Consider the following 27,928-nt stretch of genomic DNA (forward strand, 5'->3'; position numbering starts at 1 on the left):
TCTCTGGTTGGGCATTTAATGAATTGTATGTATTTGGGGAGTTCGTGGCTGAGATTACCTTTGTTAAAGTCGCCAAGTACGATAACCAACGAATCTGGATTTGCTCGCTCCACACTCAGAATCTGATCGGCGAGCATGCGTTGGGCCTCTTTAACCTGAGGACAAGGCGGCAAATAAACTCCGACCAAAATGAGCGACGCGAACTCGCGAGGCGAGTAAAACGGTTTACAGGTTATAAAAATTGATTCAAGGAGTGGAGAACAATGTTGCAGAATCACTGTGACATCTACACACCAGCCACTGTTAATGTAAAAACAAATACCACCGCCTTTCGTCTTGCCGGAGAGTGCTATGTCACGATCCGATCTTACAAGATGGAATCCTGCTAGTTGTAGCGAAGTGTCCGGAATCAAATCACACAGCCATGTTTCCGTGAAGCACAATGCAGAAGCTGAAAGAAAGTCTTTGTTTTTTACCATCAGTAGCTGAAGTTCATCCATTTTGTTGTACAGTGAACGTACGTTGGAGAGGAAAAAGCTCGGAAGCACTGTTCGGATCCCGCGTCTGCGTAGCCGTACTAGAGCCCCCGACCGTTTACCCCTTGGGCGGCGTTTCGTTGCTTGAGCAAAGCCTAGTGCGGCATTGACTAGAATGCCTACTAATTCTGCCGCTGGAAGCAGAAAAGTAGGAATTAAATCCACAGGAGTTGTTTCCCTGATATTTAAAAGTTCGTCTCTTGTTAGAGAACTCCGAAAATCTTGGCAAAACACTGAATTGACAGACAAAACAAGACAAAACAGGGCGCACCGACCGGCTGAGGCTACCATCATCAGCGCCATCTTCGCACCAGCACGGGTGTGCTGAACAGCAGGACTCCCTCACCAGCACTGGTGTGTTGAACAGTAGGCCCCTCTCACCAACACGGGTGTGGTGAACAGCAGGCCTCTCTCACCAGCATGGAAGTGAACAGCAGGCCCCTCTCACCAACACGGGGGTGATGAACAGCACGCCCCTCACACCAGCACGGGTGTGATGAATAGTAGGCCTCTCTCACCAGCACGGGTGTGATGAACAGCAGGCCCCTCTCACCAGCACGGGTGTGTTGAACAGCAGGCCCCTCTCACCAGCACGGGTGTGTTGAACAGCAGGCCCCTCTCACCAGCACGGGTGTGTTGAACAGCAGGCCCCTCTCACCAGCACGGGTGTGCTGAACAGTAGGCCCCTCTCACCAGCACGGGTCTGTTGAACAGCAGGCCCCTCTCACCAGCACGGGTGTGCTGAACAGTAGGCCCCTCAACACGGGTGTGCTGAACAGCAGGCCTCTCTCACCAACACGGGTGTGCTGAACAGTAGGCCCCTCAACAGCAGGCCCCTCTCACCAGCACGGGTGTGCTGAACAGCAGGCCCCTCAACACGGGTGTGCTGAACAGCAGGCCTCTCTCACCAGCACCGGTGTGCTGAACAGCAGGCCCCTCTCACCAACACGGATGTGATGAACAGCAGGCCCCTCTCACCAGCATGGGTGTGCTGAACAGCAGGCCCCTCAACACGTGTGAGCTGAACAGCAGGCCTCTCTCACCAGCACGGGTGTGCTGAACAGCAGGCCCCTCTCACCAGCACGGGTGTGCTGAAAAGCAGGCCCCTCTCACCAGCACGGGTGTGTTGAACAGCAGGCCTCTCTCACCAGCACGGGTGTGCTGAAAAGCAGGCCCCTCTCACCAGCACGGGTGTGTTGAACAGCAGGCCCCTCTCACCAGCACGGGTGTGTTGAACAGCAGGCCTCTCTCACCAGCACGGGTGTGCTGAAAAGCAGGCCCCTCTCACCAGCCCGGGTGTGTTGAACAGCAGGCCTCTCTCACCAGCAAGGGTGTGCTGAAAAGCAGGCCCCTCTCACCAGCACGGGTGTGTTGAACAGCAGGCCTCTCTCACCAGCAAGGGTGTGCTGAACAGCAGGCCCCTCAACACGGGTGTACTGAACAGCAGGCCTCTCTCACCAGCACGGGTGTGATGAACAGCAGGCCCCAAAACAGCAGGCCTCTCTCACCAGCACGGGTGTGATGAACAGCAGGCCTCTCTCACCAGCACGAGTGTGTTGAACAGCAAGCCCCTCTCAAGACAAAACAAGACAAAACTGGACAAAACAGGGCGCACCAACCGGCCGAGGCTGCCATCATCGGCGCCATCTTGCCCGTAAGTGTATTTCCTACACTTTGCACTCCTATCATGTTTTGTGCTGTTTGTTGTTGTAACGTTCTGACCCCGTGCCCCTACTGGACGTCTGTGAAAAAGAGCTTGAAAGCTCATCGGATTCCTCCTACAGTACAAATAAACATTCTGATTCTGACGCCAGCATGACTGGCGTGGTGAAGTATGTACAAAGAACCCCCATCACGATGGGAGACAGCAGGGAGAGACCTCCATGCAGCACATCATGCAGTGAGTTGACGAACGACTGTCATTTATTTTCTTGAATATGCCGTTTTGAAAATGCTGTTTAAAAAAATGTAGATTAAGGCTAAAAACCAGAGTAAAAATAAATAAGTAATGCGTATGGATGTCTGTTGTAAATGTGTAAATCACCTTTTCCCAGCATTTATTTTGGGTGAATCGGAGGGGGGGGGGGGGTGATTTATCCATTATTCTTAGCTGAACTGCCACGGTGGGCTGGAATAATGCATTTCGCATGCCCCCTTGAGCCTTCATCACGATCAGGCACCCAGAGATAGTTTACTCAAATTGGGACGTGATGCAGATGTTGGTCCCTCTGGGTCTTTCAACACAACCCTGCCACCCCCTCCCCCTCCCCCTGCCCCCCCCCCTCCCAAATTCATGTTAGCCAGGGCATTCATTTAACCCCCAGCAGACTTCTGAATGAGATGGGCCCTTGGACCGCCGTTATGATGGTCCGTTTAGCCTCTCTCGGGATTGGAGTTCCACTCATTTTAAGGCCTCTCATTTATATGTAAAGCATAGGGTAGCTTGCGTGTATTAAAAAAAATAAGTGGCACCCCAATTGACTGTCCATTAACACAAATGAGCATCAAATTTCATATTCTTTTTCCATTCAGATTGTACACTCGGATAGAAGCCGTGGTTGTTGCAGCTCTGCTGGTCGGAACTGCGAACATGGAGAACGAGTTGTACCAGCGCACAAAGAGGTGACTGAATACAAGCAACGTGTGCACTTGTTCGACTGCACTTTGCAAACGAATACGCCGCACGCGACATTAAGAACGCGTTCAAATGTTGGCGATCTCTTTCTCAAGTTGAGCACTGCGTCGACTCTCATTTCCAGTGGTGGATATCCCTCATTCCTACGGAGAGGGGAATGCGTCTCTGTGGGACAACCGCTGTTAAGTCGCAGCCTTCCAATTCCCCAGCTGCTGGCGCTGTCGGTGAGCCACCTGGCCGGATTGCTATCCAGTGCGTGTCCATCGCCGTTTGTGAAAAGGTGGTCTGATTTTGTAACCGTCTGTGGTATGACACCCTACACAGCAGGTGTTCAACAATAGGAGTCATTTTTTCTATTTTTTGAAGGAAATAACAAAAAAAATATTATTTTCTTTGAACCTATTTACGTGACTTTACCGAAAGACCTAAAGAATATGAATTCCTGCAGTCACGAAAGTTTAAAGTCACGTCTTTATTTCTGTCTGCACGATACACGTGGGTCTTCGAGGAATCCCTTCACTCCAAGCATCCCGAACTCTCTCGCTGCCCCCTTTATATACATCCCTCAAGCCCCTTTCCCGAAGGCTCGTTGACCTTCCGCTTTCCCTGCAGCCAATTCACCTTCCCACTTTTCCTAACGGATTCCAACCCTCCCTGTCAACCATCCTCCAATTCCCACTCAATGCACCTGCCTCTAACCAATCCCACGTCAGGCCCCGTTAAGCACCAACCAGAATGCGTGCTTTTACCTTCCGACTGTCCGCGTCGTGCACACCGTGTCCAGAACGTCGGGCGAGTATTTTCGGTTGTGACTGAATCGCTACCACGTCTATAGAATAAAATGTCAAGCTACAACAATGCGCAGATGCTGCACAGCTTGGTATGAAGTTAATTTGATCAGTGTGGATATGTGACGGTGGGCAGAGGTCGGAAATTGTCTGGAACTTACCCGGAACCAGGGTGGTGGGGGAGGGGTGCACGTGGTTGCGGCGCGTAGTTATTTATTCATTACCTGCAGCACGTGACGTGGGGGGAGGCACCCCGGTATGGTGACGTCACAATGCAGAACCGGTCCCGAGTTGTGGCTGGAGGTGGTCTTACCGAAAGCCACGTGCGGTGTGGCCCTCTCGACCGATGGGATCTTTGTTCCGTGTAATCAGACAGGTCTGATTGGCAGGATATAAGCGGCCTTCAATTGGCTGTGTCTCAGAGCAGGTTCTCAAATGTGGGGAGGGAATACCTCCGGAACCTCGCACGTTCATGCCCACCCTCGACTGCCCCCAGAGCCAGCCCGGCTCCACGCCTCACTGTGCCCTACGACAGCGGTCCCAAACCTTTTTGGCACCAGGGACCGGTTTCGTTGTATATAATCTTTCCCCCTTTTCAAAGAACCTCTCCAGCAACGTTTTTTTTTTACTCATGTTGGCTAGGGGGTTAGAGCTTGTGGGCTTACCAACACTGTGACTGAGACAAGTGCGCAGTGCGGGAAAGAGGCGCGGACGGAAGTGGTAAATAATAAAACCATGGGCGGGCCACGCGCGGACTTACCGCTCTCACCTCCTGCGGTGCGGCCCGGTTCCTAACAGGTCACGGACCGGTATCGGTCCGTGGCCCCGGGGGTTGGGGACCCCTGCCCTACGTTGTGTGGGGCACTGCACATGTCGCAGATAACAGCGTTCTGTATCGGTTCGGTATTGGGTGACACAGGGGCTTCGTGTTGAATGAGATGAGGGTTCTATACCTGATGAGTCGAGGGCTCTGTAATTGCAACTGCCTTGTTCAAAGGCCGTCACAAATTAAGCAACTCAAAAGCATTCCCTCTCTACACATTTACTCTGTAAAATAAAACTTTATTTAGGGGTCTTCTCGACCTCGGGTATATTGAAGAAGAAGATGAAGAAGAAGATGAAGAAGGAGAAGATGAAGAGGAAGAAGGAGAAGAATAAGAAGAGGAAGAAGAAGAAGACCCGCATTGCTTCGCTCGGTATTGACATTTTCCCCCCAGTGATGTGTTCTCATTTTCAGCCCTAAAGGTCACATATGTGATGCTGATACGTGGCGAGCTACATTGGCTTCCGGTTGCCGAACGAATACATGAGGTCGCACTCATTACACACAAACTACTTGCCACAAATTAACTGCAACACCTTGCTGATCTCGTCAAGGCGCATAAACCAGCATGCAAACTCCGGTCATCCTCGAAGCGGCCTTTGGCTTCCTATCAAACAAAGACGGTGGTCACTGCATTGTGGCGCTTTCAGATGCGCTTCTGCGGCCGTCTGGAACGCTCTTCCTTCCGATATTAGGAAGCCACTGGAGCTATGCGCTTTAAAATCGAAATTGCAAACTCATTCCTTTAGAACTGCTTTTTGTATTTAGTTTCTTGATCTTCCTCCGCACCTCCGATTAGCACGGTTGGCCACGTACGGTGCGAAAGAAATTCAACGTGCACACGTGCGACGTTATACCGTTCGGCAACGCATCTTTTGTCACCTGATATTCTGGAATTCGTAGTAACTCGGCGTTTATGGGAGACTGCGCGGAATGGTAAAATTAAAGTTATTGGAACGAAAGAAAACCCAACTTGCACATTCTGACACTTGTCAAAGTTCTTGTAGGCAAAGCGGTCGCAAGTGAGTAATAGTATTATTTTTCTTCTCCTAACATTTATTACATCGAATGCCTGCGCGCCTTTTAGTCGCCTGTCTGAACAACATGTGGGTGGGGGGGGGGGGGACGAAACCGCGTTGATAAAGCACTGGTAGCAGTTAATAACTCTTGCCAGAAAATTGAAACAATGTAATAAAAATAGTGATGCAATAATTGCGCTCATATGCTGTGAAAATGAATCGTATTGATGGTGCTGATGCGTGGTGGCGGCACCCAATCGCGTTGAAAAGCGCAACAACTTGAAAGGATGTGTTTGCACGAGACTGAGCTATATAAGCTATTGCAAGCAAAACTGACAGCCACATTCGGCTTTGGTTACTCTTTTTTTTTAATAAAGGCATCTTGGAGAATGTCACACGATCACACCAAAGGAAGACATACAAAAAACACAGACACACACACAGACAAGGAACCATGTGTGCACACCATGTACTGCAAGACCGATCTTCATATTAGTTGACACACGATAATGGAAAGATCGTAGCTTTTTTTTTTTGCCACAGCAAGTGGATGCAATCAAAACATTGTTATGGGAACGGGCTTGTGTGTCTGTGGCTTTTTTTTTCCCACTCCGGGCTCTCTCCTCAAGACGGCCGGGGCTGTTCTGGGCACCACGCCAGAGATTCCGGCTCTAAGCCGGTAGCCGGGGAATTATCTCCGCCTTTTAATTACCGTGATTAATGAGTAATTAGAGGGCTGCGTAAATGTTACAATGAGTTACTTCCTGCAGATAAGTCTATTTGTCTCAGGGAGAAAACCCTATTTGAATCTACATTTTAAAATTAATACGGCAGCGCCCATCGCACGCAGCTGCTTAGATAATTGGCCAGTTCTGCTGCAAGGTTGCTAATTAAAATACTTTGTTTAATCTTTTGAAACCCTCTATTTAATCCTAATTGAGCAAATCTTTCGTCGAACTGAGTGTGAAGACCGGCGCTTTGTGTGGAGTCCCTCTTTGTGGGAATGTTATCAAGCATTATTCCTTTGCAAATGCTTTCTAATATAGAGCTCATCAAAACTGAATGCACGAAATCGTGTATGCATAACCGGATGTAATGCAAGTAGACACAGGCTTAGCAAAATAATTGCTTCATCCTGACACCCAGTGCTTTTAATATTACTTGCATTAATTTTCCTAACAGCATCTTCATCTTGCATTCATTTATAACATACTGATGCATAATTCTTCTCCCGAAGGAGCAATTTACAAAATGTATGGGCAACAATTACAAATATATACCGTTATTTTCGATGTAGATATTAATCCATTACGATAACGTATTGCTCGGATCTTTAACACAAGAATCTATTAAGCGGATTTTTTTTGTTTTGTTTTAACCACTGACCTTTTAGGTGTGCGCAATTGAAATTGCGTTACAGAAATTTATACGAAGCCGCGCAAGGTGTGTGCGAAGTGCTCACATTTTAATTGGACTTAAAAAACATATTTTAAAAGAGTTTACAGTCGATCTGTAATTGTTACGTTAAAAGGGAGAACATTAAGAGCTCAGACGTGGCGTTTAGTGCACCGGCTTAGGCGTTTACGCCACAAACCGCATCTGCTCGTTTCGGGCATTGAGTCGAGCTCCACACCAAGAGGGCGGGCAATGCGGAGCATGAGGCACAGGCTGTACAAACGTGAACACATGCCTTACTAACACGAGCACGTGCCAGCACACAATGTGAAACACGTTTTCCAGATGCCTTATTGGCTCGAGGTGTGAGCACGTGGTCGCTCTGTGTATTGTTGCCTGAGGCTGACAACTACCGAACTACTTAAAAAAGCAACATGTGGAACTTAAACACAATTAATTTAACATTTGATTATGTTTTTAAATTAACAGACGTGAGATAATGCACATATACCACGCGTATAATTAATTCCCTTTCATACTAATGTCATTAAAATTCATTATTTTATGCAAGACATACAATAATGCAATTTTTGCCACGATTGTTTTCGCTACAGAAGTCTGTAGTTTCGTAATTATTCAAACACCTCACATTAATGTGCCAAATTTGTCACGCCTCGTTTCCGTTCATTCAGAGGCACGGGGAACCAGAGGCAGGGTGGAAGACGGCCAGGACCGAAGCCAATCATTGTCCAAGCTCTGTGATCCTACATCGGGATGTTTGGCAGGATGGTATTTTTTTCTGCATTGCCATGTGTGATGTTATAATCACCATCAGCCACCAACTATCTACATATATCCACTGCTGGATAAAGGCCTCTCTCCAAGCTGCCACCATCCCACAGTTTCGTGATGCAGCACTCCGCCTACCGTAGCTCCGGCACGTCATCCTCCTGGAGTATTGGAACGTGCTAGAATGTAAAAAAAAACCTCATTGTATCAGTTGGGGTATTTTACTACAGGGAGTTTACTTTTCAATTCCTAACGCCTTCTGCCACTTTGTATTGACATTGTGTTTCTTCTCAGTCGACGCAAGAACGATCCTGTACAGCGTAGAACACCTTCCTTCTCCACACCCCTCCACCTCCGATTAGCGCGGTTGGCTACGTACGGTAAGAAAGAAGTTCAGCATACAGTGAGGGAAAAAAGTATTTGATTCCCTGCTGATTTTGTACGTTTGCCCACTGACAAAGAAATGATCAGTCTATTATTTTAATGGTAGGTGTATTTGAACAGTGAGAGACAGAATAACAACAACAAAAATCCAGAAAAACGCATGTAAAAAATGTTATAAATTGATTTGCATTTTAATGAGGAAAAAACGTATTTGACCCCCTCTCAATCAGAAAGATTTCTGGCTCCCAGGTGTCTTTTATACAGGTAACCAGCTGAGATTAGGAGCACACTCTTAAAGGGAGTTGCTTTTAATCTCAGCTTGTTAACCTGTATAAAAGACACCTGTCCACAGAAACAATCAATCAATCAGATTCCAAACTCTCCACCATGGCCAAGACCAAAGAGCTCTCCAAGGATGTCAGGGACAAGATTGTAGACCTACACAAGGCTGGAATGGGCTATAAGACCATTGCCAAGCAGCTTGGTGAGAAGGTGACAACAGTTGGTGCGATTATTCGCAAATGTAAGAAACACAAAAGAACTGTCAATCTCCCTCGGCCTGGGGCTCCATGCAAGACCTCACCTCGTGGAGTTGCAATGATCATGAGAACGGTGAGGAATCAGCCCAGAACTACACGGGAGGATCTTGTCAATGATCTCAAGGCAGCTGGGACCATAGTCACCAAGAAAACAATTGGTAACACACTACGCCGTGAAGGACTGAAATCCTGCAGCGCCCACAAGGTCCCCCTGCTCAAGAAAGCACATATACATGCCCGTCTGAAGTTTGCCAATGAACATCTGAATGATTCAGAGGACAACTGGGTGAAAGTGTTATGGTCAGATGAGAACAAAATGGAGCTCTTTGGCATCAACTCAACTCGCCGTGTTTGGAGGAGGCAGAACGCTGCCTATGACCCCAAGAACACCATCCCCACCGTCAAACATGGTGGTGGAAACATTATGCTTTGGGGGTATTTTTTTGCTAAGGGGACAGGACAACTTCACCACATCAAAGGGACGATGGACCTTGCCATGTACCGTCAAATCTTGGGTGAGAACCTCCTTCCCTCGGCCAGGGCATTGAAAATGGGTCGTGAATGGATATTCCAGGATGACAATGCCCCAAAACACACGGCCAAGGAAACAAAGGAGTGACTCAAGAAGAAGCACATTAAGGTCCTAGAGTGGCCTAGCCAGTCTCCTCCCATAGAAAATCTTTGGAGGGGGCTGAAGGTTCGAGTTGCCAAACGTCAGCCTCGAAAAGTTAATGACTTGAAGAAGATCTGCAAAGAGCAGTGGGACAAAATCCCTCCTGAGATGTGTGCAAACCTGGTGGCCAACTACAAGAAACGTCTGACCTCTGCGATTTCCAACAAGGGTTTTGCCACCAAGTACTAAGTCATGTTTTGCAGAGGGGTCAAATACTTATTTCCCTCATTAAAATGCAAATCAATTCATAACATTTTTGACATGCGTTTTTCTGAATTTTGTTGTTGTTATTCTGTCTCTGACTGTTCAAATAAACCTACCATTAAAATTATAGACTGATAATTTATTTCTCAGTGGGCAAACGTACAAAATCAGCAGGGGATCAAATACTTTTTTTTCCTCACTGTAAATACGTACGTACACGTGTAATGCCGAGGTCAATTGGCCAACTGACCTCTGAGTGTACCGCATATTCTGCATACAGAGATGCAGAGGGCGCCATGGTGGCGAGATGTTGACTACCTCGCCTGGTATACAAGATGATCGTGGGTTCGATCCCGACCATGACTATGCCTGTTCATTTGGGGTTTGCATGTTTTCCCCAAGGTCGCGTGGATGGTTCTCCGGGTTCTCCGTTTTTTTTCTCCTCCTTATTTAGAATCATGTGTTTAGAGTATGTGGCTAGCTGTAAATTTCGACATGGTGATAAGCCGCATGGTTGAGCTATAATTTGTGGCCATGTCGCTTCTGAAAAAAGATCTAAATAACTCAGTGGGCCTTTACCTGGTAAAATAACAATTTGTTCAAATAGTTTCGTTTTATCATTGCACCCATATGTAGTGACACGTTACTTGTAGTTTTAGCCTCTGAGGTACAGCAGCCAAATCAGCAGCTTGTGTTTCAGTAATAAATATGCACAGCCCTTTGCAAATACGATGATGACTGATGGCCTACCCATTTCATGCCAGGTATGTTCGTTGTTTGATCATACTTCTTACCACGGTGGTCAGTACAGGTTGTGAAAGCCGAGGCGCTTGGCTCAGATGTCAATCGCCACTGATGTTCGCCGTGGCCTGAAATCGAATCCTCGGTTCACAGTGGAGAGTGTTGCACCATTGGTTGAGTCAGTGTGCGCTGCGTTTGGCTCTGACCGTGATGAGAATCGAGTGGCTCGGGAAACTTAAGCTCATGTCCGGTTACTCAGACGGCATCGCTGAGCACCTGTTTACGAATCCTGACTTCGGCTACCCATGGTATAATAATAAAACGAGCCTCTCCAGTGTAGCGAGTTGGCAGCCTTAATCCAATCACCAGTGAAGCATATTTAATTATATTTTAAATTACCAAACAAAAAAACTCACATATTCGTCAATAACACTACCTTAAAAGGAAAGGTATTAAATAGGCAACATTTGGGGGCAATGGTCCTGCTTCACAGTACGCAAATTTATTTTTTATTTTCCTGAATTGGCCCGATCTAGCTCCGATAAATAAATAAAAATGTCGCTTTCATTGCCATGCAGCAAGGATACTGAGCATCCATAAGGTGTGAACAACAACAAAAACATGCCTTTTGCAGAGTACTTTAGAAGCGGTTTCTCGTGACATCGTCTTCTGGGGGTTGTTCTCAAATACACGGCGATTCACTGCGAGCCCTCTGGAGTTAAACATGGAAATGTCCTTGATCTCGTGACCTTGTGGGTGTGAGTACCTCGCACAGCATTCGAAAAGACAACGGCGGATGATGGGCCTGGTGGTGCTGCACGCACCAACACTGTGTGCCACACTCTTGGTTCTTTCGGTAAAGTCACGTAGGTATAAAATAAATTAAATCACGACGTTTCGGGCGCAACACAAACGTCCGTCATCAAGTGGGACAACCACAGCAGGAAACAATTGTTTGGCTCGTCGTGATTTAATTTTATTTTATACCTACGTGACTTTACCGAAACAACCAAAGAGTATGGATCCCTGCAGTTACGAAAACTTCAAAACTGTGTGCCATCTTCATAATCGTCGGTCATGGCCAATCCACTGCTGGATGATCCTTCGATGTAACAATCCTCCTCGTGCCCGCACGTGGGCTGATTTCAACTCTCAGCCTCTCCAGTGGATGCCCTATCAGACGTGCTCCAATCCTGGGCATGTGTGCTATTGACTGTGTGATAATAATAATGATTAATTATGCATGTTTATGAATAGGCAACGATGCAGTGCTACTCACGGTTAATGACGTCGGGGTTAATGCTTTTGATTCGTAACAATGTCGATCGAACACAGACGATCACCGCATCACATGCTTTCAGATGCGCATGGATAGATGTAGGAATGCTGTCTGTAACGTGAGTTTAATGCGTCGGGGAAATACGTATTCATTCCATATTGCCCACAGGTAAACATGTTGCAATGCGCTTGTCACAGACACCCAGAAGCACACTCAATACAGAATCAGATGGAGTGGGAACTTCTTCCACTAAGCCCAGTTTGACATATTTCGTAATTGCAGTTAACATATCCATCCCCTTTGTTGAATTTGTCGACTTAGTATTGCACCTGAGCAGGCGTGGAATGAGGGAAGCGGTTTAATACACGCGATTGTATGTGTGTGTGTGATTTGGACTTTTTTCGCACCATACGTAGCCGACCGTGCTAATCGGAGATGCGGGGGAAGGACACCAAACTAAACACAAAAAAGCAGTTCTAAACAAATGCGTTTTCGATCTGTTTTTAAAAGTCCATAGCTCCAGCGGCTTCCTAATATCGAAAGGGAGAGCGTTCCAGACGGCCGCAGAAGCGCATCAGAAAGCGCGCTCTGCGGTGATCGTCTGTGTTCGATCGGCAATGTAACGAATCCAAAGAATTAACCCCGACGTCATTAACCGTGAGCAGCACTGCATCGTTGCCTATTCACAAAAGTGCGTAACGAATCGTCAATATTATTACAGAGTCAATAAAAAAGTCACCGGTTATTCAATGATGAAGCGTGAACATCCACAAATGTGGTACGGCATAAAGATATATAGTGTGTATATAATGGAAAATATTGTTGTGCTCAGCGGTACAGTTGAGTTGCTCGCCATCATAGAGGTTGCGAGTTCAATTTCTGGTTGGACGTCGACTCAGCCCATCTTCTCTTCACTTTCGATAAACAGTGATTGCGCTACAGATAGAGTCCAGCGGTTCTGAACCTGGGGGTGCACGCTGCACCTCCTGGGGGTGGGAGATGCCCTTCCTGGGGGCTAGATTGTTTTTTTAGAAGGTAAATAATCGAAAACACATAGTAGGCACGGACACCAACGTACAACTGCTTTGTTTCATCAAACCCCCATGCATTTCTGAACATTGAGACTCAAAGGGATGTAAGGCTGCAGTGAAACTTAAGAACCACTGAGATAAACCGACGTCCATCGGAATGTGGAACTTTCACCACTGGCTCATGACTGTAAACGGCCGATGAGCGCTGCTTCAATTCTCATTTGAGCCGTAGATATTTTTCGTCTAGCTTGACCAAAGAAATATGAAACTTAACTGAAAACTAAACTGCTGTTTTATATTACCAGGTAAGACACCACCGAGATATGTAGCTCTTTTTCAGAAGCGACCTGGCGAGAAATGAGAGCTCAACGAAGTGGCTCATCACGTGGCAATGTATAGCAGCGAAAATACTGGAAACGGATGTTTCTAGATGTGGAGGAAACAACCGGAGGAGCCGCAGGAATATCCAGGCGACCACGAGGAGAGAGAAAGAGAGAGAGACATGCAAACTCCAAATATACAGCAGTCAGGATTGAACCAACGACCTCCCGTACACCAGGCGAGGCAGTTAACATTTCACCACCATGGCAGGTGCACGTAGTTCACGTGCATTAAATATATGCGATTTGCATCATTTCACGTGCATACAACATAATATTATCAGAGCATATTTGTTAGCATGTTTTTGCCGCAAGTATGCGTGGGAAATGCAGACTTGAAGCCTTGGTGTTTGAACATCTTAACACCTGTTTTATTGCCAACAAGGGTAAAACATATTCTTTTTTAGTTTTATCATCATACATATGAACGTTTTGGCGGTACACCGGGGCGTGATGTTTAAAAAAAACATTTTTTTTTATTTACAGTGTTTTATTTTATTTTCCCACGATTTGCAAACCCCGGTCAAAAACAATCTTGCGGAGTGGTGCGTCCAAATCAGTTGTCGTGATGTCGGAGCAGCCTTAAGACGAACACATGTCAGTTCAAAGTGTTGATTGTCGACTCTGTTACGCTGCAGTGGTGTACCGCCAATATGTCCACATCATCCGTGCCAGACAGTCGGAGGGGGGAGGGAGAGGGGGGTGGGAGGTTTTGAGCCACGTGACTCTGCACACCTGTCCAGGTGTCAATGCAGCCCTCCCCGCCACCCATAGCCCCGCCCCCCTTCCACCCAACGTCAATCGCACCTCTTTAGTTCTCGAGGGGCCACGTTGACAGAGCCGTCTCCGTCATCAATAAAATCATGTCCCCGCACCTGGGGTGTGGGATCGAGGTTGACGGTTAACCATGGGAGGAAAAGTCCCGGCGAGTTGATAACGGCATCGATTTGGAACTCTGACCGCCGCCAGGCACTCCAAGTGGAATGGGGGGGCGGGGGGGGGTTCCGCCGTGGTGGAAAAACAAACAAAAAAAAATCCACCCGCGCGTATTTTTTGGCACTCACCGTCGTGAGTTCTGATTCCGACGCGAGTCATCTTTGCGCCGTGTAATTGCACGCAATACAACTTTCTCTGCCGCTGTGTTAACACCCTCCACGGTCACTGTCACCGAAACAAGATAATTAAAGGCATGCACCGTGTTGCTTTATGCTCGTTACAATTGGATGCCACCGTTATCGTTGTGCACGCCGTGCATTGTTATTTACGGTGAACGTGGTTATTTAATGTCGCTGATGTGCGCGTGCGTGTGTGTGTGTGTGTGCGTGCGTGCAACGCTATTTTTTTTTTATTAACGCTTTCCAACTATGGGTGACATTCTAATTCTTTTCGGCACAAAAGCTGTGTGGATTCGGAGTTCAACCTGCGCTCTCTCTCGCTCTCTCTGTGCAAAAATTAGGTATGGTGGATCGCGTTGTGGTGCTCGTTGTTCGCACACACCCTACCGCCGGAGATCATGGCCACGAGAAAAAAAAAATTCCCTCGCAGGTCACAAATGATCGGTCTGTTGATTCCAGCCGTGAAAAAATAAAAGGATGGCAAAGAACTTCTATGGTCGCTGCATCGAGCGCGCTGTCAGTTGCGCTTCTGCTGCTGTCTGCAATGGTCTTCTTTCAGGTATTAGGAAACCACTGGAGCGGTGCCTTTTAAAATCTAGATTGAAAACTCACTTCTTTAGAATTGTTTTTTTTCCTGTGTGTTTAGTTTTGTTATCCTTCCCGCGCACATCTGATTAGCACGGTTGGCTGCGTACGATGCGGAATAAGTTCGACATTGTGCATATATATATCGGGGAGTCTCGGGAGCATAGCCCCTTGGCATAAACCAGTGCACCAGGGGAAGTTTGGCCAGTGTGACCCCCCAGTCTCACTCTGGTGGAAAATCGACAGGGCTGCTCAACACATTTTGATTGTGGATACAGCCAGACCTTTGTCGAATTCATGCGCAAAAAAGACTCTAAAAGTGATGGTATAGGACAGTCATCCAAAAGTAAACCCCATATCACGGCAGAATATCTCGCTTGGCTACGTACAATGAGAAATAAATTCAACTGTACACACAGAGAAAGTACCAAACGATTTTCTATTGATGCTTCAACGCCGTCACCCATCGCAGGTTTTCAGACTCCCACTGACAATGCCTGGACCCCTCTGGACAGCCCTCGTCTCTTGAAAGAATGCCGTACAATGCATCCCTGGCTGTGGAATCAGGATTTGGTGGCAGTACCTCAGCTGAAATGAGCGAATAAAAGAGGAGGGAAGTTGAACGTGTCCCGCCACCGCACCCAACACAGGGTTGCCCGCAACGTGGCAATACAACAGCGATGCAGGCCAATGTGATGACGTCATTCAACGTGACAAATTTTGCTGCGTCGCTTGAACATTTTATTTTGGCGAAGTAAATTTGAGTAAATCTGCGGGGCATGCATGCGCTTGACGACAGACGCACTTGTTAGTGATCTGCTTCGTGCGAATGATCAGATATCGTGATTCGAAATAAATCACCCAAACGTCTTTCTCCTGAAGGGTGCGTGTGGCATTATAGTCACGCAAAATGTAGAGCAGTCTCATGGAATACAAATTAAAGGTATTTTATAACCTTCATCACATTATTAAAGTATAATTCATGTTGAATTATGTCAGCAAATTAATTCTAATGGATCTCTTTTGGGAGGTGGAAAAATTATTGCGTTTCTGATATGTAACTGTAAAGATTAGTACAATCAATTGTAATAAAATAAACTGTATTGAAATCCCATTCTAAAAAAATGTAATTATGTTATTGCAATAAAGTGTACTTATACATTGTGTATTACTTATTTCAGCAGCTTGAATCGCGCAGAGCTTTATAACAATTGTGTGCATTCCATATTTCATGTGTATAGAATTTTGTGATTAAAAATGACAAATTTATTAGCCTGCAGCACTTTATTGCACATACTGAGGATAACATTTTAAACACAATTTTTTAGATAGCATTGGAAATTACTTGCTTCAACATTAATATTTAGCGATGCTTAACGCTGATGTTATGCGGTATAAAATACATTTAAATTAAAACAATTGCCGCATGATAACACTAATTGTAGCAATCTGTCATGAGTGCCTGAGCTGCATTGTTTTTCAATGAATTTCTGTCCATTTAGTGAACCAATTAAGTTAAGCCTTGACAAACTGTGTTTCTGGAAAATAAAATTGATGCAGGCCATTTAAAATACCAACTGACAATTAGCCATTTCACTACGGCTGCCGAGGTATTAAAGGGTGAACACTAGGCGCAACAAACACCAATGAAATGCGGAAGGTGCATATCAAACCAGCAGAGACGGAAAGAGCAGAAACAAATAAACGTAGATAAAGAAAATTCACAAGTTCGTGACATCATTCCAACTACGGTACTAAGAAATGTAAAAGACTGTGGGCCAAAGCGACATCACCAGAAGGGATGATGGCACAATCGTCAACAATAATAATACTAACAATTGAGTGGCAGCCACAGAAGGGAATGTGCCCGAGAAGATATCCACCGAGGAGATAGAACCATGAAATTATCTCCAGTGCAGGCGCTCGGTGTGTTATATTATCATCATCATCATCGCAGTCGCAGGATCCCAAGAGGTGGTGATGGCTCGGAGTGGCCTTCTGCAGTGCAATGGCCATGGCTGACGATAATGGTGGCACAATGTATTAAAAAGGATGTCTGCAAAGTCATGCAGTGTTCTCGTGCGTGCGTGCCAAATATATAAAGGGTTAGAGGAAGGGGTGGAGGGAAGTGGCAATGTTAATTAAAAGCAGTGCGACTCGTCGAGTAATATTAAGCCTTTTTTTCTGGACAACCTGGGCAAAGTACACTTTAGGTCCATTAGCCAGTCTCCCATTCATCATTAAGGCATAACACCCCACAGTATTTTATTGCACTTTACACATAGCACTACTTAAGTAATGGGCGGCCAATTATTGGTTTCTCATCAGGCTAAATGGAATATAAATTGGGCGCGCGCATCCCTTGCAGCAATACCACGACAGATCGATTGAGTCAGTGAAAAGAGGTGAAATAGGTTGATTATTTACCGTCGAAAACGTATTTGTCGCAAGTATTCTTTTTATAGGTATCTGCTTCGTTGATGGCTGTAAAAAAAAACGAGTCAGTTTGCATGGTGTGGTTCAGGAAAATGTTTAGGTGTTTTGTCGTTTATTTCTCACTCGTGAAATTAAGGAAATGTACGCCAGTGAGCGCAATGGAATTGAAGTGTCAAAGCCAACTGGTCTATCTTGAGTCACCGTCATCACCACCAGTGTTCAAGGAAGACGGGGACTCGCGTTTCAAGCAGGGTTTTTTTGAGGGTACGTCTGCCACCTAGTGGATGTTGTCCCAATTGGCAGTTGAAGCAATCACCCCAAGCAGTTGGGGCGATACGGTCACAAGTTGTTAAAACTATACCGGAGGTCGTTGCGTTCGAGGGCTCGATCCAGACGCCTGCATATTTGTAGTTTGCATGTTCTCCCGTGGTCACGTGGATCCTCCCTCCACATTTAGAATGTCTATTGAGAGAGCGAGTCTATCGGTTGACAAGGTTTTTTGGAACGTTTCTTCATGTGTATTGGTTGGAGGGTGGCATCATTTGTGTGTCGGGGCACCACGGTGGCGAGATGTTAACTACCTCTCTAGGTATGCAGGAGATCGTCGGTTCTGTCCCGAACCGGACGCCTGCATATTTGGAAAATAGGTTTTTGGGTTAGATCGCGTAAATATATGAATTTGTTGTTAAGACCCGCCACCATCCGACATAGCAAACTAGTAAAGGTTATATTCTTAGCTCTTTCGGTAAAGTCACGTTGAAGGGAAACAATAATAATACTAACAATTGAGCTAAGAATTGAGTGAACAATATGAATTACTGCAGTCACGAAAGCTTTAAATCAAAATCTAGTAAAGGTTGTCACGTACACAGAACATGCCCTTTGATCTTGTCCTTCCTGTCTATTGTGTGTATCAAAATAGCCGTACCAACGGTAATCCCTATTGAAGTAAGCTGCCCTTCATAGGTATGTATTTAAATCATGTATTATTTGATGATTCGCTTCCACGCAGCACTAAGGCGGTAGCTATCCGAACGGTTAAAATTATTTTTATTTATTTCAATTTCGATAGATTATCTAATTTGTCTTGGCCAGTAGTAGCTAGTTTTGCATAGAACTTCAACATTATCAAAATCAATTGAGTGCCCTTGTTGGCACGCGTGTTCTGCTTCTGCTGACAGTTGTATTATTTTAGTCTAGTGCTGATCATTCGTCCTGTTTGCCCAACATAACATTTTCCACACGTGCAGTTAATCTTGTACACACTTTCTGTTGATCGCTTCGGCAATACATCTTTTGTACCAGATATTAATTTCCGTATTTTATGTACGGTGCCAAATCTGACTCGGATGTTTGTTTTTTCCAAACATTTGGCTAATTTATCAGTTACTCCCGCAATGTACGGTATTTTGATCGTTTTAATTACTTGGTCAGTTTCAATGGTCGTGTTATTTGATTTGGTTTTGGTTTTCAATGGCCTGTTGATTTGTGCATCATTGTAACCGTTCATTTGCAGCGCTTCTTTAACATGTTGAATTTCACTTATCAGACTGTCACCATCTGACACTTTCTTAGCTCGATGAATGAGCGTCTTGATAAGAGCAGATTTCTGTGCGGGGTGATGGTGTGACTCTGCATTCAGATAGGTGTCAGTATGCGTTTTCTCTTCGGTAAACACTGCGTGTTATTTTACCATTTCCACCCCGTCCGAGCAGAATATCCAGAAATGATAGAGTTATGTCAGCTTCCACTTCCATGGTGAACTGTATGGATGGGTTTTTGCGAGTTGAGATGATTTAGAAATGCGTTTAGTGTATCTTTGCCGTGTGGCCAGACCACCAATGTGTCATCCACATATCTAAACCAAGCAGATGGTTTTAGTGTACTTGAAGCTATTGTTTTTGTTTCAAAATCTTCCATGTACAAATTCGCTATCACAGGAGACAAAGGAGAGGCCATTGCTGCTCCTTCCTTTTGTTTATAGAAGTCACCTTGCCACACGAAGTAAGTGTTCTTTAGGCAGTGTTCAGCTAGGCTTGGGACACCACCACATCTACGCCTCTATATAAGGAACGAAACAGTTAGACTTCTCCACAAATATGTCTGTCGCCTGATGAAGCTAGTTGTAATTACTGGCGAAACGTACTCAGATTGTAAATGTTGTGGCTTGGCTCTCCAACACACCGGTGTTGCTGTACTAGTGACGAATTGGCCACGTTCTGTTTACGTGACAATACCTTACTAGTTGGTTGTGTTGGGTGGTGGCGGTTTTAACGACACATTTATATATTTACGCGATCTAACCCCAAACACCTCTCTTGTTATGAAGCGGTTGTGATTGATTCGTCCATTTTCCGAAGTCTTAATACAATGTTACTTTCACTAAGAGTAAAACTATCTCAACGACAGCTTTCCCGAGCATGCAACTTTAAGGTGAATTTGAAAAGGAAGTTTTTAAAATGCGGCATAAACTTTCGTGGTCGCTGCAAGGGACTAAAATGTGCAATTGCATTTTACACACAGGAGGGCGATGTCGTGGTGATGTAGGTGGTTAGAACAATCGTGGCAAGTACCGGCAGCAAAAAATTTATTCCGTGCCATGGCTAACATCAGTGGTGAGTGATAGCTGAACTGGTCCTGGGCACAACCTTCAACAACACCCATTGAACGGCCTGGTGAAGTATGGCCAAGCAAACCCCATATCTGGCATGGCATATACCAGGATGGCCTTTATCCAGCCGTGGGTTAACCGAGGGAGGTGAATGTAAGCGTATTTTCTTTGGCTGTTTTTGCACATGTACATTTATGATGTGCCAATTAAATGAATGCTAAATAATATGGTCATTTCTGAGGGACGAAAAAAGAGTACAAAAATGCACACCACTCGGTAAGGCGTAATTTTGTGAAACATTGAATTTAATGAATGTGAACTTTTTTCATTTGAAATTTACAAAAACATACAAAAGTGAAATGTGAAAAAAAAAAACAATTCCGACATTTTTAATGATTAGAATTATAAATACTTCCATGTATGCAATCAACTGGAACATTTAAAAAGCCCTAAACATGTCATTTCAATTTCGGTTAAGGCTGTTGATACGTATATACCGTTACATTTCCCATATCAATAGAAACATTTGTCAATTTATTTGTCAAATCGTTGGTTCATAAAAGTGTCAGAACAAATCTGCACTGCAGTGTTGTATCTTAAACATTTCTAAAGTTATAACCAGTGTTAGATCCTAGAAAAACATTTCATTGTAAAATTGTGTTTCATATATACGTATATGAGATGCACGTTAATCTACCTTCATTACCACCCACTCTTCCTGAAGTAAAATAGTTTTTCAAACATTTTAGAAAAAATTGCTGGGCAGTGTTACTACGGCATTTCAATATTTTTTTTTGCATTTATAAAAATTATTATTCTAGAAATTTCTTTACCAAAAAGGTCTATATTAAATTTAAAAAAATTACTATGTTTCACGTATGATTATTTTTAGAACGGCTCAATGAGTAGGGGTTGCTGCCCATGCCATTTCGCTCTTGACAAAAGTGGATTTGCATTTCCAACAGAATAATCTGCCATGAACTCAGCACTTGTTTTTTTTTTTATTCACCACAACCATGGCCACATTGAATCGGCAGTCTTTCCTCACCCGTAGAGCCCCGAGTTTTATCATAAGTGAAACACAGATGGCAGAGACTCGTATTTTAAAAAAAAGTATTAGGTATAACAGTCAATTTAAACTAAATTGAAACAAAGGCAGATATTCTCTTTGAACATTTCAATAATTCACTTGAGCTTCGATCTTCTTTGAAGATATACATATACAATGTACATTGCTATATACATTTAAAAAAAAGATACACCACCAACAACAACAATAACAACAAAAAGAAAACAGATTGTGGCAGGCCGTCAAAAGCTAATGCAGCGTAGCGACGTCAAATCCCGTCGGCGTCGTCGTCGTCGTCATCATCGTCGTCGTCGCTGAAGCTGCTTGTCTTGGAGGCAGTGGGAGAGACGGACGAGAGCAGGGGGTCCGAGCCCCCCACTGGCGATAGACCGTCGTCCAGCAGAAAGTCCCTGAGCCGCAGCCCATTGGTGAATGGGTAGCACTCGGCAAACTGGTCAGCCGGATCGCCTAAGTGCGTGAGCAGCTCAGTTGGCAGCCGATGCTGATGATGCTGGTGCTGCTGCTGCTGATGCTGCTGCTGATGCTGCTGATGCTGCTGCTGCTGCTGTTGCTGATGCTGCTGCTGCTGCTGGTGGTGGTGATGGTGACTCAGGAGGTCCGTGTAGCCGAAGGTCCCCTCGTTGAGGTCGAGGATCGTGATGCCCCCTCCGAGGTCCGGTACGCCCGACACGGCGGTCTCGGCGTGCTGCAGGGCGAAGTCGAGCCGTTGCAGCCCCCCCATGTCGGGCTCCGCCTTGATGAGCTGCTGCCCGTTGAGGTCACCGGTGGTCAGGCCCGTCGGGGAGCTGCTGGGCAGGCCGTGAGCTCGCGCCTGCATCTCCAGCTCCTGCAGCCGACACGTGGGGCGGTGTTTCGCAGAGGATGAAGCTGCTGTGTGTCTCGATGTCGAGGAGCGTTTGCTTGTGTGATGAGACGCAAGTCACCAGGGTTTGCTTTACGATATCGTTGGGGAGAGTCAGCAGGCTGATGGGACTACAATATATCTTTACTGAAATGTGGGAGGACACAGCATTCAATTTTCCATGTGTTGGCATTGTCGAGCACAATAATGATTGTCATGTAAGTGTGTTGTTTTAAAAAAACAATCCAGTAACGTAATCATCATTCGAGAATATTGGATGGCCATACTTCACCACTCTGGTCAGTGCGGGTATGCGAACGCGGGATATGATGTCATATATTTGTTGCAGAAGACAATCGCTAGAGGTTGGCAATGGATCGGTCATGGCTGATCATGACGATGACGCAATGTCATAATTATCACCACTTCTCAGATACAGATACAAAAAAATAATATATACAGATTTTAGAAGTTATTGCCTTGGAAGGACATTGATGAATTTTCTTGGAATTTCATTGTGCGTGGCAGTTTCAAAGCAGGTGAAATGTTATACAAGCAGTGGCGACTACAACACTTCACTTTCCTTAAATGTAATCCCAGAAAAATGATGCGTGTTGTTTGAGTGGAAGCCCAATACACTCATTTGCATTAATGTCCCACCTTAAATCCTTTTTTTTAATGGAACAATGCAGCGAGTGCCCTTCCATAAGGCACCTATGGTGGACGTGATGTGCCATTGAAATTACAACCGCCTCCACGGGATGTGTGTGTGACGGAGAGGGGTTAGGCGATGCCCAGCGACTTTAAGCGGTGTGCGGGGAACCCAGAATCCTATTGTTGACACTGCCAGCTGAAGGGGGAGAATGTGGGTTACAGTTGAAACAAACTTCTCCTTAAACGATTAATCGTCGCACATTAATGCGTAGCGAGTAGTACAACAAAACGTTAAGTGTTTTTTCAGCGGAAAAGAAGCATACATTGATCTTTACTCTTTGGTTCTATTGGGTAAAGTCACGTAGATAAAAAATAAAATAACAAAAATCACGACGTTTCGACCACAACACAAGTGGCCTTATTTTATTTTTCACCTACGTGACTTTACCCAATAGAACCAAAGAGTATACATTGATCTTCTTCAGTGCTTTCGGTAAGGTCACGTAGAATGAGAATAAAATAATAAAATAACAATAAAATTCTCACGACGTTTCGGCCACAACGCAAGCGGCCGTCTTCGTGACCTTGCCGAAAGAACCAAAGAAGATGAATCCTTGCAGTCACGAAAGCTTTAAATCGAAATTTAAGCATACATTGATTGGGTTACCCAGCCTTCCTGTGGTCCTGATTCAAGCAATGATTTGTGGCACGTGACGCCCCCTAGTGACGCAGCCCTCGGCTGCACCGCATCGCTCCACAGGCGACGTCTATGAGATGAACAGTCCCAAGCAGTGGTTCTTAACCTTTAACTGCAGCCTTGCATCCCTTTGGTCCTCAACCGTTACACATATGTAGAATGCTAATAAACGCATAGGGGTTTGATGAAACAAAGTAGTAGTTAAATTTTGATTTAAAGCTTTCGTGACTGCAGTGATTCATATTATTGGTTCTTTCGGTAAAGTCACGTTGAAGGGTAACAATATATATTTTATTATTTTATTGTTTCCCTTCAACGTGACTTTACCGAAAGAAACAAGAATATAAAGTAGTAGTTGTACTTAAAGCGCCGTGCTAAATTTGTGTTTTCGATTATTCAACCTTCGAACACAAATCTGGCCGTGTCCCGCACTCAGAGAAAGATCATCTCGCACCCCCAGCGGGTGGTGCAGCGTGCACCCCAGGTCAAGAACCACTGGACTTGAGCATTGCTTCTCAATCTTCTTGGTATAACCCCCCCCGCCGCCGGCTGTTCTCCCCATCCCATCTCAGGCAAACATGTTGTTTCTTTGTGTGTTTTGTCACAGCATTATAAATATGATGACAGTCAAACAATCTTTACATTCGTAACAGCGTATGTGAGTTGCACTTGTTCAAAGTAAGCCTGTTGACTCCTTCCTATCCTCCAACCGGTCCACGAATTGCATCGTCGCCCTAACTCTGTCGTTTCGTTCCTTCGCCTCCGAGCAATGCCGCCGAAACTCCGCTCCCTCGCAACAATGAGGTGCCACCCATGTTCTCAAACGTTAGAATGAAGCTCCCACGTCATCTGGAGACGGTCGTAAAATAAAAAGACACTCGGGGAAAGGAAGTCCACGTGGGAAGGAGACTTGCCTGCATGCGCATGATAAGGCCTCTGTTGGTCTGCTCCAGCCGCCTCTGACGATTCTCCATCTCCTTGACTCTTTGCTGCTCCTTCTGAAGTCTCCGGATGTAGTCCACAGACGCCTTCAGGATGGTGCCCTTGTTCCACCGCATGTCCCTGGCGACGACATCACGCGCCGTTTAAAAGCGGCCACTGGCAGTTTCGCCAATTTTGCTTCGATTATGCGGGATACGGGACAGAGTTGCGGTGAGCGGCGTGGAAAATGGCTCAGAGCGGCAGTTAAGTAAGCATGTTAGCTGTTGTCGTATGTATGTTGAACTTCTTTCGCACCGTGCGTAGCCAACCGCGCAGGGGAAGGACGACAAACTTAACACAAAATAAAGTTTAGAAGAAATTAGTTTTCAATCCCTACTATTTAAAAGTGCACAGCTCCAGTGTCTTCCTCATATCGGAAGTAAGAGCGTTCCAGACGGCCGTGGAAGCCAAGGGGTAGTCACTCATTTTAACATAATGGCCACTCGGCAGTGGGTAGCGCATGTGAAGAACATTGAGCATTTAAGGTGTTTAGTGTCAATGAATTTTAACTCTAAAGAAGGGAAAGATGTAATGTTGGTGTTCATTGGTAGTCAAAATACTTATATAACGCACAAGGAATTACAATTACTTTTTTCTTAGCTCTGCCACTGATTCAGGTTTTGATGTTGGATTTTGTTTCAACGTCAGTTGCTAGAAACATGGCATATCTTTTTTCAGCTAGTATTATGTTTTCACTGGGAACCCACTGTTGTACACTGCGTCAACAAAACCTGGGGACTGTGTTTCTCACAGAGGTGGTGCAATGAGGATGAATCTCGACGATTAAACAGCTAAATTAACAGCAGGAGGGTGAGGGGTTGTGGCGGAAATTCCCATAGAAGTCGACTGATTCACTGAAATGTATAATACTTCATTTTCATTCAAGTATTGTTTGTGATGATGATGTGAAGAATAATCACAGACAACAGAAAATCAATATATTTGTCGATCACACCGCCCTAAAAAGTAAACATAAACTAGGCGAGGCTTCAGGCAAAACCCCTCCTTTGTTCTAGAACGATTATAATTTATGGGTTTATAAAAAATAATAAGTATTTTCTGCTTGTGGGCTCGTAAACTGGTTGAATATACATTTTACTAGGATCTGTCCTGTGAACTTTGGGTCATTTGCAACGCTTTACCACCGAGGAGGTAAACGGTTTGAGTAGGACAGGTTCAAACCATTAAGCTGGTTTAGTATTTGCCACTAACCACATTTATGTTGCAATGAAAGTAGCCGCATACAAATGAAAAGGGAATGGATGTTTAGCTGCACAAAGTCACTAGAACATATAATCACGGAGGAACAAATCCGTTTACATTTCTTTAATATTCGTGAGCGTTTTAATACAAAGCTCCAGAGAGTGTGGCGTGCCTGTACAAAGTGTAGAATATCCAATTGCACTCAATTTCAAGTGTGCCTGTGTCATCATGAATGCTATCGCACACGCCTGCCAAGTTGTACATTAATGCAACGCATGCACAAAAAATATACTGCGATAAAATTATAACCCTCTTAGCGGACAACAATGGGAGGCGTAGTGAATACTCCGAGGCATTTAACGCATTCGCCATCTGTGCGTTGGTAAATATTCCTCCTGCAGTCTTGCGTAAGTTGAAGGCATTCACAAATAATGGAGCAAACCGAAGCCATCGCCAATTCTCAAATGCGTGCAAACTAAAAGGGGGCTTGCATTTTTTTTTATGGCATCGCGCGGTTGCAAAACGAAAAGGGCCCCCTTGTAAAAAGAAGGTCGCAGCGTTCAAGATAAAAGCGGTTGGTAGCACAATATAGCACTAAATTGTGGGTTACCCTTTCAAGAAGATCATATAGAGCATTGCTTATTCCTGTACGGGTGAAATTTGACAGATAAGGTCACACAATGGCTTACTCTTTCTAAGCGTGGCGTGGCGCGCTGTGTAGCGGGGACGCGCGAGTCTACTTCCGTAAAGATGAAACGCTCTCCGCACCTTCTTGACCTTGCGCCAATTATTTACCCAGAAGGCATTGGCTGCTTATCGGGGCTTTTTCCTTTTTCAAGGGGGCGCTGCACGTGGGAGGAATATTCGTGGGTGTCATAAGGTGACACTCAAATCTGCCACCTTATGGGCACTTTGCAGCCCTCACTCCTACAGCACCTGGCAAGCCCCAGGGATCATTTAACAAAGGACCAACCCGGCTCAGAACTGCTTGGCTTATCAATCTGATAAAATGGGAGAAATGTAAGAATACCTGACATTTATTATTTTGTCTGCTTTTTGTTGTTATTGTTATCTGGTATTATCCTCACGTATTTAATCCTTGCTTTGCATTCTATTCAGTAGTCCAAGTATTATTTATACGTTTGTCACTTTACTTATCAAGAGAAGTGCACTGCCCATTTAAACTACCAAGACATTAACATGTAAGTAAGTGCTCTCTAGCCTGGCATAACAAAAACTAAGCACCTATGTACAATTTTACCACATTTATATTAGATGTGTGTTTTGCGCGGAGCATTAGTGCAGTTCCTAGCATGCTACACTGTGATCTCGGTGACCTGAGTTTGGTTCTTGGCCAGGGTTAACACCAATGGTGGGTGAAATCGGAGGCTGTTTTGTGCCCCTCTCTTCACGAACTCACACTGACCAGGATGGTGGAGCGTGATCAGACAGTTCCCCATGGGAGGGCTCCATCCAGCAGCTGATTGATAAAAGATTGAAAATTATTATTGTGCATGCCTTATATGCTAAACAATTATTTTCGTTTTACATGACCCAGTTTCGTGCAGAGATATACCAAACTCATCTCATGTGGATCTAAAGTTACTATCAGACAATCCTTGCTTCCATTGTTGCCTATGGTTTGCAATGCATTAATGGCTATCTCTGTCACACGGTGTTTTAAAGTCTCCAGTTATTGATTACATGGCTTTGACAACGGCATACGTGCTTTTAAAAAAAATCCAAGTATTATGACTGTGAGCCGTTCATCATTTGATGGACACTGTTAAATAATAGCAGGGTTAATTGGTCTACTTTATTTACCCTTCTGAGCTGGACATTCCTTGAAGCGTTTAGTGAGTCAACAGCCAAGAGGAGGGAGACACATTGGCTGAACTGGGCGGACGATAAATCATTGCCTTTTGTCTGGCGGCAGCTGTAACATTTATTGCGTCGCTTTATTTCCTGTACCTGGCGAAAGAGCCATTGCGTATAAATGTGTAAAATGTTTAACAGCCGGTGGATTGGACATTGAGGTGTGCCGTAAACAGTCAAGAGCGAGGATTCTTTTAGCTGTTGCCAACACTAGAGAGTCAAACACACAAAAACTATATGGTCCAATAAGCGGTTTTGATTACGGTGAGCATCGCGTCCTTTATGGGGAGAGGCACACGTAAGCAGTAAAAAACACAATGAGCACGTAAATACTTACGGGTCGTTGGATTTCGGAATAAGCGTGCCGAGCTCTTTAATGCGATCGTTAATGTTGAACCGTCTCCGTCGTTCAACTGGTCACACAGGGGCACGGGTGAATGTCAGAGAACGGCAAAGCATTTGCTTCGTTACCACTCAAATGTATTTATGTTTACCCAGGAATGTCACACGAAGTCCGAATACTCTTTTTTTTTGCAGGAGGGTTCAGCATTCGGATGTTTGGCCAACACCAGTTGCATTCGTTTTATAAACTTCATTTAAATGCTCTTTTGTTTTTTTCGGTAA

The 27,928-nt window shown here is 45.0% G+C and overlaps 1 protein-coding gene across 3 annotated transcripts in view; it reads right to left on the minus strand.

Moving 5' to 3' along the window:
- Positions 1–20,247: 20,247 nt before the first annotated feature.
- The window catches only part of LOC116951198 (transcription factor EC-like), a 50,610-nt gene continuing 42,929 nt past the window's right edge, over positions 20,248–27,928 (minus strand). For 2 of the 3 annotated variants that reach the window (XM_032969680.2, XM_032969682.2), the window contains 4 exons: positions 27,642–27,717; positions 26,856–26,909; positions 24,160–24,307; positions 20,248–21,879 (listed from right to left, as the gene is read on the minus strand). In XM_032969680.2, the coding sequence (XP_032825571.2) occupies positions 21,301–21,879; positions 24,160–24,307; positions 26,856–26,909; positions 27,642–27,717 (857 nt within the window). In that variant the 3' untranslated portion in view covers positions 20,248–21,300. The remainder of the gene's footprint in view (positions 21,880–24,159; positions 24,308–26,855; positions 26,910–27,641; positions 27,718–27,928) is intronic. The other variant, XM_032969681.2, reaches the window with a different exon arrangement.

Source organism: Petromyzon marinus, chromosome 42, assembly GCF_048934315.1.
Source record: "Petromyzon marinus isolate PM22_M1 ecotype Great Lakes invasive population chromosome 42, UKy_Petmar_22M1.pri1.0, whole genome shotgun sequence".
Lineage (NCBI taxonomy): Eukaryota > Metazoa > Chordata > Hyperoartia > Petromyzontiformes > Petromyzontidae > Petromyzon > Petromyzon marinus.